The sequence below is a fragment of the Prunus dulcis genome, chromosome 4 (assembly GCF_902201215.1).
Source record: "Prunus dulcis chromosome 4, ALMONDv2, whole genome shotgun sequence".
Classification (NCBI taxonomy): domain Eukaryota; kingdom Viridiplantae; phylum Streptophyta; class Magnoliopsida; order Rosales; family Rosaceae; genus Prunus; species Prunus dulcis.
Genome location: NC_047653.1, coordinates 24,002,657 through 24,019,295, shown reverse-complemented (window position 1 = coordinate 24,019,295; position 16,639 = coordinate 24,002,657). Strand labels below are relative to the sequence as shown.

The 16,639-nt window shown below is 39.1% G+C and overlaps 2 protein-coding genes across 4 annotated transcripts; both read left to right on the top strand.

The window, feature by feature from the left end:
- Positions 1-3,589: 3,589 nt before the first annotated feature.
- Positions 3,590-7,857, top strand: LOC117625748 (pyruvate kinase, cytosolic isozyme). 2 transcript variants are annotated; one of them, XM_034357290.1, is made up of 4 exons: positions 3,590-3,811; positions 5,486-5,828; positions 6,041-6,502; positions 6,742-7,857. In XM_034357290.1, exons 2-4 carry the CDS (start codon positions 5,571-5,573, stop codon positions 7,552-7,554), a joined length of 1,533 nt encoding a protein of 510 aa, XP_034213181.1. In that variant the 5' UTR covers positions 3,590-3,811; positions 5,486-5,570; the 3' UTR covers positions 7,555-7,857. The 2 variants fall into 2 exon arrangements, with proteins under 2 accessions (XP_034213181.1, XP_034213182.1); XM_034357291.1 differs by having other exon boundaries at positions 5,492-5,828; positions 6,742-7,747.
- Positions 7,858-8,532: 675 nt separating this feature from the next.
- Positions 8,533-11,386, top strand: LOC117623792 (dolichyl-diphosphooligosaccharide--protein glycosyltransferase subunit DAD1). Of its 2 annotated transcripts, XR_004585226.1 has the most exons (6): positions 8,533-8,764; positions 8,853-8,900; positions 9,892-9,979; positions 10,071-10,114; positions 10,321-10,467; positions 11,278-11,386. XR_004585226.1 is itself a non-coding variant. In XM_034354773.1 (5 exons), exons 1-5 carry the CDS (start codon positions 8,669-8,671, stop codon positions 10,402-10,404), a joined length of 360 nt encoding a protein of 119 aa, XP_034210664.1. In that variant the 5' UTR covers positions 8,535-8,668; the 3' UTR covers positions 10,405-10,578. The 2 variants fall into 2 exon arrangements, 1 of the variants encoding a protein (XP_034210664.1); XM_034354773.1 differs by lacking the exon at positions 11,278-11,386 and having other exon boundaries at positions 8,535-8,764; positions 10,321-10,578.
- The last annotated feature ends 5,253 nt before the right edge of the window (positions 11,387-16,639 follow it).

Genomic DNA, 16,639 nt, shown 5'->3' with positions numbered 1-16,639 from the left:
TGGGATGATGTGAGGTATATTTGATGCTATCTCCGCATAACACCATGTACGGGCATATTCTTTCAAGTGAACTTACAAATAGCCCAAGTTTTGTTGGAAACGCGGACTCTAAAAAAAAAAAAAAAAAAAATTTATGATTTACATAGAGATAGCTCACTGGAAATATATTTACTTACTCAACTACGAGAATTATTAATGGCTACATCCTCCACTCACTCCGAAAGATTCTCACTCCAAAAGATAGTCATGAAGACATCAGGGGGAGATATTAATCAGGGGGAGCATCCAGAAGTATGCTATACAGATTGTTGTACTCTTCTTTCTTCCTTCCATCAGTTTTCTACCTCACTGGGTTTTCTCCAAGCAAGGTTTTAATGAGGCAACCAATCTAGGGACATGTGATCTCCAAGGGGGAGTGTTGTAAAGAAGAATAAGTAAAGAAGAATAGGTGAAGCCCACATAGCCAACTCACACCCACCAAACCAAACCACTACCCAATTGATTGAAGAATATTAATGATGTTGTCTACCAATTATATTGTGAGGTGAACCACCAATGTCTTAGGCCTATAAATAGATACCTCCATCAAGAGAAGTGGGTGCTTAGAGATGAGGAAGAGAAGGAAGAAAGAGGATGAGTGAGTTGAGAGGAAAGAGAGCAAGAGAGAAATTCTCCAAGAGAGAAAATTGAGTGAGCCATACATATTGTAAACACTAAAGTTGTAGCCATATTATTTCATATAGTGAAAAGTTACTGCTGCTGCTCTCCGAGGACGTAGGCATTGCCGAATCTCGTTAAATGCTGTGTCTCATCTATTTAACTTGCTCAATATTCGCACATATCCTAGTTCATTTTATAACAGAAGAGTTATTTACACTAACACCTTCTAAAGTTTTTTGTGTTTTCACAAAATCCCCTCATGTCTCAAAAATTACACGAACACCCCTTGAGGTTTCAGTTTGTTTTCATAAAACCCATTTTTGTTATTGTTTGTCCAAAAATTGATGATTTCATTGAAAAAAAAATTATGCAAATGACAAAATTAACCTCAATGAAGTATATGCAATCTAATCTCAAAGGCCAACTTTGTCATTTGGAGAATTTTTTTAGTATAAAATCATCAATTTTTGGATGAAAAATCAATGAAAATGAGTTTTGTGAAAACAATTTAAAACCTCAGGGGGGTAGTGTTGTAATTTTTTAAACCTCAAGGAGTTTTGTGAAAAAGCGAAAACCTCAGTGGGTGTTAGTGTAAATAACTCAAATTTGAATCTTATAGGAACTTTATGTGGTACTAAATCACTTACATATCTGTTTGTACCATATTTGGAAAATGAGCCAAAGTTGATGTATTTTTCAAATAAAATTACATTAGACCCAAGTCCACTACCATTCTTTCAAAACCACCAAAAAAATGCTTTTTTGGATTTGGGCTATTAATTGGTAAAATCTATTCGAAGGCCCATAATTCAAAAAACTTCAGCCTCAACCCAAACTAAAAGTTAGAAAATGGGTAATCGTTACCAGTTGACCCACGTGACTTCCTGAAGATGAGTTTTCGCCATTAAGAATGACTTGACCGCTATCTCTCTCAGCAAGAAAGCAAGTTGGCTGATTGACGCCAAAATTGAAAGGAGTCATCTTCCGACTAGTTTTCCAACTGCCAAAAGACGACAAATCAAAGGAATATCCCTTGAAACCAATTTTTTCATCTGGGAGACCCCTTCTTCTGCCTATGGATCGACTCACGAGGACAAATATGCAACTGACTTTGGACAACACTCGAGTATTGTCCTCCAGCTTTTACCGCCATCAATTGGACATTTTTGCCTATAAATATAGAGGCTCAACAACAGCACTCGAGGACTCTCTCCAAAATCAAATGCAACGTCTTATAAACACTTGAACAAGTTTCAAAATTTTCAAAAGCCAACTTGTTTCCCAGATAACCAGTTGACAACTCATGCATTTATCTTTTTATTGCTCTACCATCTTCATGGTATGATTCTTGTTTAAACAGTTAGTCTAGTTTCTCTCTAAACAAATGAAACTTGTATAGATTGGATAAGAGAAATCTCCAATCTCTTGAATATCGTAATTTGTTCTTTAAAAACTACTAAATCGAGAGATCTTTGGCTTTTGTTTTAATTTGTTATCATGCTGGAGCTGGATAGAGAAATCTCCAGCTTCTGGAACTTCATTCTCTTTGTAATTTACCTTAATCGCACTTTACATTCATGCCATTTATCTTTTTCGTACCTTACTTCCAGTAATTTACTTCCCCGCATTTTTATATTTGAATCTTTACTTTGACAATATTATAACTGTTTATTACTGGACATGCCCAGAACAAGGGTTCTAGGTCCGAATCGGGCTTTCTGAGCTTGAGAACAAGGGTTTATTCAGGCCCGAGCCAAACCATCGGGCCTGAATTAACTAAGTTCTAACTCAATCCGGGGTTATCTTAGGCCAGATTAGGTTTCTGAGCCCAATGAAGAGAACATTGACCACAACATCGGTTTTTCTGTTTGGCTAGGTACTGTTTGTACTTTCCAAGCCATAGACGCGCGATTGAAAGAATATTGAAATCCTCTTAATTGAAGCATAGAAAATAACTCATCCGAGCCAATACCCCATTTGGAGCACTGTAGTTTGATTAGAGGTCTAGAATAAGCGCAAGTCCATCAAACAAAGCATTCTACATCACATACACCAAGTCTATTAGGTTGGTCTCATTCCCAATAGTGGCACGCCTATACAAACTACGATTGGGCCAGAAAAAGCAAACAGCTAGGGCCCAGGCCGTGCTCGCCTGCCTTTCTCAACCTAATCCAACTTTCAATTTTGCCTGAAATTGAACAAGCCTTTCATGAGCCAGGGACACAATTAGGGCATTGGTGTTAACTCGGCTTCTTCCTCTCTCACGCTCCATTTCCAAAAATGATCGACTATGAAGAAAAAGGAACCAACTGTATCTTACCAAACAATGTATAAAATATAAAATATTATAATAAATCATTATAAATAAATTTACAATGAGCTTGGTGAAAGATGGATGGGTCTGCTGTTTACAAGTGAGTTGGTAAACTCGAGTGCTTTGATTCTCGCGCTGATGGTGAGAATTGGTTCAATATGGCATTTCCCGACAGACAGGTTGGCTCAGTAAATGTTCATGTCTCAAATCGCATTTAATGCAGTTGCTCAGTTCTCCTTTCGCCACTTGAAAATTTTAAGTTGTCAAAGTCAACTTGAGTCTTGTTTTTGAGTAAAGTGTCTTTACCCGGGTAAAGTCGTTTAAGCTCGTGGACTAAAGAGTGGAATCCAATTGGGTTGATGGAGACTTGGGCCTGTCTTTAACCCAACTTCCCTTTTAGTAAAAACAAGTGGCCCAAGGCCTATCAAAGATTTCAAAAAACCTTTCAATGGTCACATTTCCATTTTTGGGCCCAAACAGTTTGTAAGTGGACGCATGGCGAGCGAGATTAAAAAATGGTCCCTCCCCGCGCGTGTGAGCGTCTGCGGGGGGGGCTGCTGAGAGTGGGTGCACAAATGCGGTGGGTGCCCACGTGGGTTGGGTGGTGTGGTGTTTGTTGGCGTTTCAAAGCTTTATCTATCGCATGTCTCTCTGCAACTCCCAAAAGCATAATCTGTCTAATTATCACACTCTACTCCGTACAAATTACTGTCTGTGCTACTTTCGGTCTACTCGTTCTCTGCCTTTCTCCTTGTGCTTTGTTTCTGTAGACCACCACAGTTTTCAAAGATCTCTCTTGTTTTGGCTTCTGGATTTTTCCCAGTTGGCGAATTTGTGGTAAGAAACCTTGGATCTCTGGCTGTTTGGTTTTCATCTTCATGCTGCCTTTTTCTTTACTCTTATTAGGGACTTATGCTTATGCTCTATATCAGATTCTTGCATCTTTTTTTATCTACTGCTTTGGTATGGACTGATGGGAATCCATATCTAAGTTGATGAAGTTAACTTGATGAGCTGGCACTATGGTTAGTTTGTTAAACATCAGTTAGGCTAGGGTTAGTTGAGGGTTTGTTTGGTTTGGGTTAGCACTATATCAGTCGAGAGAGTTTGTATTGTAAGGGTTGTTGAGAGAAATGTAATTTTTTTTGGGTGAAAACGGGGGGACAAACCCCTTTACCATTTTTTGGGTAAACAAATAGTGACAGTGTTGTTCTTGAGATATTGAGTGAAGGTAGAAGGCAGGTTTTATCATGGGCAGCCATCTTTTGTCCGTTTAATATCATCTCTTGAGCGGTTAAGCCATTTAATTCTCTTTGCCTATATTTATCCCTTTACCATTCTGAATCAAATCTCAAAGTTGAATCGAAAGGGTCAAATTTTTTATTGGTAGAATTATATGGAATCATAATACTAAGAACTGAAACTGCATTTCCCATTTTCTTTCTTTCATCATCTTCATCCAAATGTTAAAGTTTTACATATTAGTGTTTATGACTTTTTTTTAAAGAAAATAAATGTTGGTATTTCTGGACCCTCACCTCCATTATAAATGATATTCACATAAGTTGGGGAGATTAAGATCTTTATGATCATTGGTATCATCATAACATTATCACAGCCCTCGTTGAACTGCCTTGGGACTCCATTATTCATGGAATTGCCAGCTTCAGTTAGGCATTTCAGTCATCAGGTATTTGAACTAGTGGCTTAGCCAAAACAATCCTCAATTCGCTAAAGAAAATGTGAAACTTGTGCTATCGCTGCCATTAGCTCCAAGAGAATGTATACTTTTTCCCCATATTTGTTGCTCACTATTTCATTGCTCTTTTGATTTTCCTTTTGTAAATGGCCTTTTCAGTCGTTAGGTCTTGTGGTATAATTTGTTAGTGATTTGTTAAACCTTTGCGATACTCTTTTCTTCTGGGAAGAGTTTCATGCTGCGGATTGAAATCAATTCTTGAGAAGAGAAGAAAGAATTGAAAATCATCATTCAGCAACTGCAATGGTAAAACTTGAAATGTTGTGTTCTTTGAAGGGTTTTAGATTTATGTAGTGTAAATTATTTTATCTGTTGCTTTTTCTTCTTGGCATAGCAGGCACAGACAAAATAGTCTGTTATCTGCCGAATACAATGCAAATTAATGACCATATGAATGATTGTAGCCAGTAGAAGTTGGTTTTAGAAGCTGTTTTAAACCTTCTTGCATAAATCATTTTCCACCATTCCACTCTGAATAAATTTGAAAGAAAGTAAAAGACATACTTTCATAGAAAGTTCTCTCCTTCTTAACCTTGGGAATGCCATAGTTATCAGTACAGTAATAACTGACAACATATACGAGGTTGTCATGTTCAATTAATGAAAATTTTAATATCAACAATAAAGAATTAGTTTGCACTTTGAACCGTCCAGCATAGTCAAATATGGTGCAACTTACTGCTACATCACTTATTTGCTAGCTTAGCTTCATAACAGATAGCTAGACTGAGTTTCTCTCTCATTTTTTGAAGTTGTAGGTGAAAAGAAAGAAAGAGTTTCCAATCCAATCCAAAGATCTATCAAAGATCTTAAAAATCAATCAATCAATCCAAGTGAATGGCGAACATAGACATCGGGGGAATAATGAAGGATCTGCCCAACGATGGGCGTATCCCCAAAACAAAGATCGTGTGCACGTTGGGCCCATCCTCCCGGTCGGTGGTGATGTTGGAGAAGCTGCTGAGGGCTGGCATGAACGTCGCCCGCTTTAACTTCTCCCATGGGACCCACGACTACCACCAGGAGACCCTAAACAATCTCCGCACTGCCATGCACAACACCCAGATCCTCTGCGCCATCATGCTCGACACCAAGGTCTCTCTCTTTCCTTACCCTTTTTTTCATTTCACATTTCCCGTCTGCTACTTACTTAAATATGTCATACTTATGCGCCGTCATGCTCAACACCAAGATCCTCTGCGCCGTTATGCTCGACACCAACGCTACTTCTGAACATGTCATACTTATGCTTGAAGTACCGCTAATTAGAATTGTTTAACCATGAATTTGCCATTTCTTTTTTGTAGGGGCCTGAGATTCGTACTGGATTCCTCAATGGTGGCAAACCTATTCAACTTAAGGAAGGGCAGGAAATCACCATTACTATTGATTACGACATTAAGGGGGACCAAGAGATGATTTCCATGAGCTACAAGAAGCTGGCTGTGGACTTGAAGCCTGGAAATACCATTTTATGTGCAGATGGTACCATTTCCCTCACTGTATTGTCTTGTGATCTAGCAGCTGGTACAGTTAGGTGCCGCTGTGAGAACACTGCAATGCTGGGTGAGAGAAAAAATGTCAATCTTCCTGGTGTCGTGGTGGATCTTCCTACACTGACAGAGAAGGATAAGGAAGATATTCTGGAATGGGGTGTGCCCAACAAGATTGATATGATTGCTCTTTCATTTGTACGCAAGGGATCAGATCTTGTTAATGTCCGTAAAGTTCTTGGACCCCATGCCAAGCACATACAATTGATGTCAAAGGTATGTGCCATTTCAATGTTTAATTATCCAGGCATTCATATACTAAGATGACCTGCAGCTTTATTTTTTTTTTCGGTTTTTGTGTTTTGTTTTGTGTCTGCATTCTCTCTCTCTCTCTCTCTCTCTCTCTCTCTCTCTCTCTCTCACATAGCAAATAAACTAATGGATTTATTGATAGTAGACTGGATATTATTTTCATTAGTTAACAAGTGAATGTGTGTTTCTTGTGGTTTCTAAAGGTTGAGAACCAGGAAGGAGTTATCAACTTTGATGAAATATTGCGTGAGACTGATTCATTCATGGTTGCCCGTGGTGATCTTGGAATGGAAATCCCAGTTGAAAAAATCTTCCTGGCACAGAAAATGATGATATATAAGTGTAATCTTGTGGGGAAGCCTGTGGTCACTGCCACTCAGATGCTTGAATCAATGATCAAGTCTCCGCGGCCAACCCGTGCTGAAGCCACAGATGTAGCTAATGCTGTCCTTGATGGCACTGATTGTGTCATGCTTAGTGGTGAGAGTGCAGCTGGGTCCTATCCGGAACTTGCTGTGAAGATCATGGCTCGAATATGTATTGAGGCAGAATCTTCCCTTGATTACGGGGCTATCTTTAAGGAGATGATAAAGTCGACACCACTTCCAATGAGCCCGTTGGAGAGTCTTGCATCCTCCGCTGTCCGAACAGCCAACAAGGCCAGAGCCAAACTCATTGTTGTGTTGACACGTGGTGGGAGCACAGCCAAATTGGTGGCCAAGTACAGGCCAGCAGTTCCTATCCTGTCGGTGGTTGTTCCAGTTTTGACAACAGACTCATTTGATTGGAGCTGCAGTGATGAGACCCCGGCAAGGCATAGCCTGATCTACAGGGGGCTGATTCCTCTATTGGCTGAAGGATCTGCAAAAGCTACTGATGCAGAATCCACGGAGGTGATCCTGGAAGCTGCTCTCAAGTCAGCAACAGAGAGGGGACTGTGCAAGCTTGGTGATGCAGTGGTGGCACTTCATCGTATTGGAGTCGCCTCTGTTATTAAGATCTGCGTGGTAAAATAAAATTGAGGATGCAGAATGTCAACATTTGCGTTGTTAAGGCAGACAGTGTGGCTGAGATGGACTTGTACTTTGCTTTCTTTCTAGTATCTCTGTACTTTATTATGTTTTAGCTAGCCTTACACAGCGCACTGAAAAGTGTAGTTATTTTCCATTTCCTTAAGCCATGCGAGAGAGGATATTTGGTCGCTCTGTATTTTTATTGCTTTATGATGCACAAAATGTATCAGCTGTCATGGAGTTTTCATGAAACAGTCTGCAGCACATGGTTGGATAAATGTGGAGATGCCGCCACACTTGTGTTTATGAGCAAGAAAAACAGTCAATCTGCTAGAGGGAGGATGGATGGATGGATTGTAATATCAAAGAAACATAATAATATTTGTGAAGCTTGCATTTGCATATAAAATCAACAACAACTTTTGACTAAAAAAGAAAAGAAAAGAAAAAGAACTTGTTCCATCTTTAGTACGCAGAACGGATTTTCAGGACATGGAGCTAGCTAGCTCCAAATGTTAAATTGTAATGTGAAATCCAAATAAATATGATTCAAATTGTACAAACAACTCTCAGAAAATGCAAGAGTCAATCAGGTAGCTAGTTCATACTCATAGGCCAACTGAAGAAACAAACACATAAACAGGTCACTATTATCAATCAAGGTTCAAGGGCCTCTCTTGTTTTGCATGCTTTAGAACAGATAAGCTCTGCTCATACCTGCATTCCCAGATTAAATATAATAATCTCAAGTCTCAGCAGTGAGCACAATTTCAGAACGAGAAGAACCAATCCATGAAAAGCAGATGATGTAAATAGAATTTATAAGTTTCAGAATGGAAGTTCAGCCGACTTTGGTTTGGACTTCTCTCTTTGGACTTGAATATGATTGATTGCTACATGCAGTTGAGAAGTTGGGGTAGCGTAGTGGTGGTGACTGGGGAAGACTGAAGAAGCCCACCCAACCCTACTACCCGATTCTTTTACAATTATCCAAAATGACGATAATGTCCCTAACCATTTAGTTCTGGTTGACCAGAGTGGTCAAGTATTCGATCCATCTAAAACTCAGAAACCAGCCGACGACGACGAAGTAGTGAAGTATAGAGGAAGAGAAACAATGGGGAAAGCATCGACATCGTCAACGACCAAGGACGCGCTTGCCCTCCTCAGTTCTCTTCGCTCAGCTTACTCTGCCACTCCCATCACCCTCAAGGTCCCTCTCTCCTCTCTCTCTGAGAATTCACTAAATAAGGATAAGAAATGCTTTACTCACTTTGTTATTTTCTTTTATAAATTTGCAGATCATTGATCTCTATGTTGCTTTCGCTGTGTCCACAGCTCTCATCCAGGTACTCCCATGATCTCAATTTTCCCTTCTCCATTTTTATATGTTTATATATATAATTTTTTTATTTACTCTGTTTGGGTGCCCTAAATTTTTGGGCAGTTGTCGAGATGCAGAATTGAAATGCCTCATTTTGATTTACTCTTAAAACTAAAAAAACAAAAGCAAAGGGGGAGAAGGGAAAGCATTTTGGATTCTTGGATAGGCTTGCAATTTGACCTGCCTTTCCATTTGAACTCCTTACTATTTAGTTAGATCAATGTGAATAGCTAGGATCAGTAAAATCTTTTTCTTTTTTGAATATAAATGTATAGTTATCTGAGCCTCAGTCTTTTCTATCATGAGTTTGTATGCCTTCCGGTTTGATTATGTACATAGTTTTGCATTCCACAAGGCACCGTTGTGCATGAATCTATTTGGTGAATGTTGTTAACATAATTTTTAATACATGGTTTATGGAAGCTGCGTTGACTCAACAGATTGCCTTTAAGAGGTTTCTGAAGCACCATTTGGTTTAATATACCAACGGATTTGAAGAATCTAACAGGGAGAAATATTAATAATTAGGTGTTTGGAGGTTCCGCAGAAAAAAAGAAGAAGAAAACTTGTAAGGACATATGTTTGAGGCTTGATGTTCTAGTGTTGCTGTCTACATATAATTCCTAAAAAAAAAAAAAAAGAGTCCAACAAAATTCATCTCATACAACCACAAAAGGGATGATTTTAGATATGACATTTAATTGAATCGTGAGAATATGATAATCTCCTTCATAAATTATTGGAAGGAAACCAACCTGTCGGATTCACATTTGTGGATCAATTTTGTCATTTTCCCCTCCTAGCCCACTTCAACATATTCTTCCACCTATTTCTAATGATGCCATCATGCATTAACTACTACAATCATAACCCATGAATGGTGGAAGCCACCTTTGTTGCAATTTGATATGGTTTCTTTAATCTTTGATTTAGTTATCTACTTTGTTGATGAACAGGTAGTTTACATGGCTATCGTCGGATCATTCCCATTTAACTCATTTCTCTCAGGAGTACTTTCTTGTACAGGGACAGCAGTCCTTGCTGGTAAGGGGAAGATGTAGTTTTTTCTTTGTTGGGTGAAAGCTCATATTGGACATGAGGAGGTTAACTTGGAAACTGATTACTTCTTTTGCAGTTTGTCTCCGTATTCAAGTGAACAAAGAAAACAAAGAATTTAAGGTAAACTCTGTTTGTTTCGTGTCCTTCTGTCTGATTCACAAATTGTGAGTTGTGGGAAGTTTGTGCACTCTAAACCAGTTTTCGTTTCTGATGGTCCTTCTTCCTCATGTATTAAGGAATTGACAATGTTGGTAATGTTGTTTTGCCCACCTTGACCTATCCTCTTCCATCCTTGTCCTGATCAGTGTTTGTTTGTAAAACTGCAGGATTTACCACCAGAACGGGCTTTTGCAGATTTTGTTCTCTGCAACTTGGTGCTGCACTTGGTGATTATGAATTTCCTTGGATAAGTTAGCATCTTTTGGTCTTCATTGATACTGTTTCCTGGAACAATGATGATAAGATATGATGCGGTAACTTTTTCTTGGTAGTTTTCTTTTATTTGATAAACTTAACATGATAAGTTATGTAGCCACAATATTTGAAAAATGAACCTGCAATAGAATCTGTCTTTAATTACATTATCAGGATCTCTTCTTTAAATACTTTATTGGAACTGTTTTGATCTTGTGTTTTCTTGTTTTCTTTTTAAAAAAAAATACTGTAAACTATTTTTACATGTCTTAGTTACATTACTGGTTGCTGTGGATTTGTTCATTCTAGAGATGGTTAAACTTGTATCTGCCACAGACCATTTTAATGCTCAGTTAGTGTTTAGGCCTTTGAAATTTGGGCGTTCAATAGGTTACGGATTTATGTAGTTTATCTGTTGAATGTTCTTTTCCCTTGTTTGGATAACTTGTCTGCTGTATGATTACAAACAATAGCACTTAGTTGTGGATATAAAGTGGCTCACCATTACAGGGTATGACCAGAAAGCATAATGAGCACATGTTTACTGTCATATCCTACTCGAGCATTACTAGCAAAAAAGCAGAACAATGCGTTTTTTGGGATAGTTTTTGTAACATTAAAATTACTCATGACAATCTGAGAAAAGGGGCAAGAGAAGCTTATCATCAAGCTCAAGCAGCAAGATAAGCAACTCTTAGATAGAACACAGAGGCTTGAAAAGCCCTTGCGATTCTCCTTTTCCTCTTTCTGCTTCATTTGAATTGAAGTATAAAAATTAAATAGAAGAATATACGACAATAAGAGGAAAACGGTGTATCCCGAACCCTGATTTGCCAAGACAAATAAAATGGTGACTTTCCAACTTGCAGGCACAGAAAATTGGCACATCAGAGTTGGGGAAAGGGTGTCAGCCCGATCGGCTATCATCAGTAGTCATTACCTACTGTTGTCATCGTGGATGTGGGAACATGTTGGGAAAAAACAAGAGATATTTAGTTATATCAGTCCTGATCTCTTGGACCCCTGTAATCCAAGAGATTTATGGTCACTCACCGTTGGATGTAAATTCAACGCTTCACTCATTTATGACTTGAATCGGGTAATAATCATTTATGTCATATTGCATTTATATATATCATTTTGAACCATTGGATTAATATTCAACGGTGGGTGACCACAATCTCTTGGACTCCTGTGGTCCAAGAGATTGGGACTGTTAGTTATATATCTATTTTTAGCACTAAAACTACAAATAAAACCTACACCATTTTATTTATATACAAATTCAATAAAAACTCAAAAAATGAAAGCTGATCCTTTGAATTTAATTTTAATTATTAAATTATTTTGATGCCCCATTGAGTGTTTTAAGCTTTTTTATGAGGATTTGGGGTTGAGTTTGTTTTAAGAAATCAATGGCAGTTTGTAATTTAAAAGAAGTTAAAAGTCTTTTTGTTATGTTGTAAATGAGCTTGTGTGTGTTTCTAAAGTTCATTTCATATAGGATTTTTTTTAAAATTTGTTTTAATTTTATAATTTGGGTTCTTATATTAGGTATTATAGTGAATCTCCCAAAAAACAATCTGTTTCGGCTTAAATTCCACGCACTAGCCCAACTAACTATTGGCCCATGTCTAAAATAGTGGCTTGGGCTTTGTGTCACCAAAATCTGAAGTCAACCCAGATTGGTTTAGAAGCCCAGACCCTTGTGAACCAATTACAAGAAATATTTTTACAGCTTTAAAATTAATTGCCATTAGTGGTGATTTAATATGCAAAATCAGATTTAATTGGTCTAAAATTAAACTCAGCTTATAATCTCTCCAAAGGCCCAAAGTTTGGTCATCAACGTTGATCACAAATTCAGAAATCAGGGCAGCAGATTTTGGGGAAGATCTTTCTCTCCACAAAAGCCCACGTGACTCTAAAGTTAAGATTTCAACAGGACAGAGGACGTGATGGAGAGTTTGTAGAAAGGTTAAATCGGAAATCACACCACCTCCTCCCCCCCCCCCTTTTCTCTTAACCATTTAATGCTAGAAAAGAGGGTCAAGTTTCCTTCCTATGCTTGTGAGTGTTTTTGTATCAGTGCAAGTTAGGTTTACAAGAGATAAGAGAGTTGGTTGTCAGAAGATCAAAATTGATGATCATGAAAACTAACTTTTGATGGGGGCTTCCTTTCTTATTAGACTAACCACCACCCTTTTTTGGCGCTCGAGCAGAGGATCCTGACAGGACCCGAATCAAATTCCGCTTTGGAATTCGAGTCGAACCCTGTGCGTGTCCGATACTTGGCAAATGTCGGGCACAAAAGACCTATTTGCCCTTTTTCTTAAAATTTTGACCTTGACTTCTGCCGAAATTTCGGCAGAGTCTCCCCTGTAATTTGCTCAATCCCAAAATTTTCACCTGTCAGAATGAGCAAAATATCTACACAACCAACTGCCAGCACTTCAATAAACATGCCAAAAGTTCCATTCTCACTCTAGGGCAATGTATCAGAGCAATTTTGATAGTGTACGGATTACTTAATTATTTTATATACCAACATTTTTGAGCCAGAAGGCGTGGAAGTCACGATGGCCCGGTGGTGGATGTCTTGTGCATGCTACAGCCTGGGGGCGCAAAACAGTTGAAAGTGTGAGTGGACCAAAAATAAAGGTTCATAAAATATATAAGAATATACTAACCCCCTATTGTAAGAATAGTGAAATAAATCTAAATACGTATTCTGCATTTAAAGCAAACTAACTCAAGGCATTATATGTAAATCATATTCGAACTCAATAATGCTCGCATAAAAGCAATGAAATCCATTACAGTTGCGTAAAACTAAATATTTAAACTATCTTTGAAACATATTAAAATCAGTGCAGTGACATATTTATAGAAATATATGTAATCGCTTTCAAGAGCAATAAAACTTGCACCAAAGCATTGAAAACCAAATTCGCATAAAAGCACTGAAATCAAACCTGCATATAAGCAATGTACTCAAAACTTGAATAAAATCACTGCAATCAATCAAAACTACCACTCGGATGTACCCCTATAATTCCGTCAATTCCCCTGGCAGGTCTCGGCAACACACAGTCTATCCGAGCCGCAAACTGGCAGGATACAAGGGCCTATAGTCAGCCTGATCCGCTGGCAGGTCTCGATGACACAAAGTCGACTCGAGCCGCTCTGGCAAGATTCAGGGGACCGTAATCAGCCTAATCCGCAATCCTGGCAGGTCTCTGGGACACAAAGTCAGCAGAGCCGCAAATCCTGGCAGGTCTCGGGACACCAAGTCAGCCGAGCCGCAAATCCTGGCACTCACGGTCCGAGCGTCCCGGAAACTCGTGAGGCAAATGTCAAGTGCATTGACGAAATTGAAAATAGACTGGATGTCCGCAGACATAGGTCGAACTGAGGGTAATCACCGAAATCGGGTACATGGTGGTTTAAAATACAATATAATAGAAAAGTCCGCTAAATAACTGTATTTCAGTAAATCTGAAATAAACTGCTATTTCCTCTAGTATAAATCTTAAATTCTGCTTTTATATCAATTTGGCATAATTAACTAAGCAGCATGTAAATAAAAGTATTTTGCAGCACAAATCATGCTCGGAAAAACATTGCATAAAACTTATTCAAGATCAAATAATGAAATTCATTTATAAAATTCATTTATGAAAGAACAGTCCACTCACTCCTGGTCCGAGCTCGCTAGACCTCCTGAAGGTCTCTCCTGCGGGTCTGCCTGGTCCCGGTGCCTAGGTAAACTATCATGAATATTCAATTAATAAAACTGCTCGATATACCTTTTGAAGTAAAACCCAGACCCCCGACTTCTAGAAATACGTGCAGTAACTTTAAAGTCATTTTCTTGCCCACTTAGGTATTTCAGATATTTACAATCGGCCGAAAAGACTCAAGACTTTATTACGATAAACTTCCACCTTGGTCGAGACCGAACCCCCGTGGGGTCCACGACCTCCAATAACCAATCTGAGAGTTCCTTTAAGTTCCTCACGTTTAAGGAACCATGTCTTGCAAGTTTGGTCTGAAACTGACGATCGGGTTGACCACGATCGTGAAATCATAAAATTTCCAAACCCTAGCCCCAGGGTTCGTGATTTCGAAGTATCCGAGACTCCGATTCACGATCCGTCAACTCCTACACGATTCTGAAATTATCTGGAATAATATATCCGAAATTGAGCGCGATCCAACGGTTCGGTAATATTGAACCCGGAAATCGCACAATATGGAAAATCCGTTCGGGGCTCAAACGGAATTCAAATTGAGATCCGCGAAATCCTACGCGCTCGTGACAACATAAGGATCGCAACAAGACACAGTGCCACGGCACCACCCTCACCCACGCGCCCCAGTACGCGCCGGCAGCAATGGGTGTCTAAAGTGATTTCGGCTCGCCGGAAAAACTTCAAACCACGGCTCCAAACTCCTATCCTAGGTAAAACACCATATTTGGAGCCACTTTTGTTCTTGGACCTACCCCAAAAAGTGGCTGGAAGTGGCCAAAAATTGGCTGAAACTTTAATCTCAAAAATCCGATGGCTACGCTACGAATCGATCTAATCCGACACAACAGGCAGCTAGAAAAGCTCGAGAGGTTCAAGATCCATACTTGGGTCGACGAAAATGGTGGCCGGAGGAGGGAGATCGGCCGCCTTGAAGTTTCGATGAGTTCCTGTCGCTTTTCTGCAATTTCCGGCCAGCACATGCCGTGCCGCCGGCGGGGAAGGGTCGAGAAAGGTAGGGGACTCGACGGCGGTTCCAACGCCACCGGTCCCGTGGCCGGTGGTGCAGTTTCGCGCGAGAGGAGAGAGCTGGCTGGGTTTTTATAGATCCAACTTTGAAATATTTACGGTTATGCCACTGAGACTCTTTTGATCATAACTCTTTCGTTACAACTCCGATTCGGGCCCACTACGTGTCTATGAACTCGTTTCGCCATGCTCTACACAATGGCACAAGCGGAATTGTCAAATTCCTTCTCGATCAAAAAATCACCTTTTTCTTAATAAAATATTACGAGGTCAAAATTGTCTTTTCACAGAATAAAATATTCCTTAATTATGAATTTTTGGTTTGGCATATTACAGATCCTCTCCAATACGTCCTCCAGATATTAAGGAATAATCCCTCATTCAGATTCTCTATAAATATGCGAGGAGGTGAACAGGATAGAGGACAGCCAAAAATTCAATCAAAACAAAAATTCTCAGTCATTCTGACAAACTCAAACAAGATCATACAATCTCAAAAGGCCTTCAGACTCTGAAGCTATCAGACCACTTGGTTTGAAAATCCATCTAGCTCCTAAACAAAACAGGCAAAACTCAGACTTCTGACTCCAACTCAACTCAGGGAGGCAGCTCACAAAGGAAACAAGATTTCTCTCGTTACAAATTTGGTTAAGCATCAATCGAGTAGAATTCAGGTTTTTCATAATATGAAAACCTTAACAAATTTACAGAAATGCCTTGATGTCTAAGAATCATCAGAACAAATCACAGGTGACCCCATAATTAAGCAGAATAGATGCTGAAGTATAGTTCCGAACTAGAGATCGTCTATCCAGCCACTTCCAATCCAATCCAGATTGAAGAAATCCTAGTTTTGCCCATCCAACAAGCCTCTCCATGGCTAAATAGATTAAAGCTCTGCCAATCTCAACATTAGTATCGATTTCCAGCTGAACCTCATCAGTTGAAGGTGCTGACGTTTGAATCCAGCATAGATACATCCAGTCTAGCTTGAATCATAGGCAACAATCCAAGTAGAAATCGAAGCCCAATGTTTTGCAGTCCTTTCAGACGTGGCAGTCCCCTTTTGTTTTAAATTGTGTAATAGGCATTTATCTTTGAAACAGTTTGATTTATTTTCAATATTCATTTTGGCCAGAACTACTAGTTTACTGTGGGAAATTGTAAAGTCCTCACCAGTTTGAGGCAAGAAAAGAACTTACTTGGGAGATATTCCCTACCCAAATTCACAATCACTTGTTTAAATTCAGTAACTTGGGGCGCAAGTTATCTATTTTTCATAAGTCTGTTAGGGTTTTTAATTGCTATCAGTGGCACACTAGCACACCGAAGAAAGTAGACTTGATTTTACCCTACCATCACAAGAACTAAATCTAGACGGGTGAACACAATCATTTTCGCATGACCAACAAATAATGTTGCCTCAGACATTACGTCAAACAAATTTCAT

Excerpts from the sequence above, each read along its gene's own strand:
- LOC117625748 (XM_034357290.1), top strand. The coding sequence starts at position 5,571 with ATGGCGAACATAGACATCGGGGGAATAATGAAGGATCTGCCCAACGAT. Across the intron at positions 5,829-6,040 it reads CCATCATGCTCGACACCAAG|GGGCCTGAGATTCGTACTGG; the intron begins GTCTCTCTCTTT and ends TCTTTTTTGTAG. Across the intron at positions 6,503-6,741 it reads ACATACAATTGATGTCAAAG|GTTGAGAACCAGGAAGGAGT; the intron begins GTATGTGCCATT and ends TGGTTTCTAAAG.
- LOC117623792 (XM_034354773.1), top strand. The coding sequence starts at position 8,669 with ATGGGGAAAGCATCGACATCGTCAACGACCAAGGACGCGCTTGCCCTC. Across the intron at positions 9,980-10,070 it reads AGGGACAGCAGTCCTTGCTG|TTTGTCTCCGTATTCAAGTG; the intron begins GTAAGGGGAAGA and ends CTTCTTTTGCAG. Across the intron at positions 10,115-10,320 it reads AAGAAAACAAAGAATTTAAG|GATTTACCACCAGAACGGGC; the intron begins GTAAACTCTGTT and ends GTAAAACTGCAG.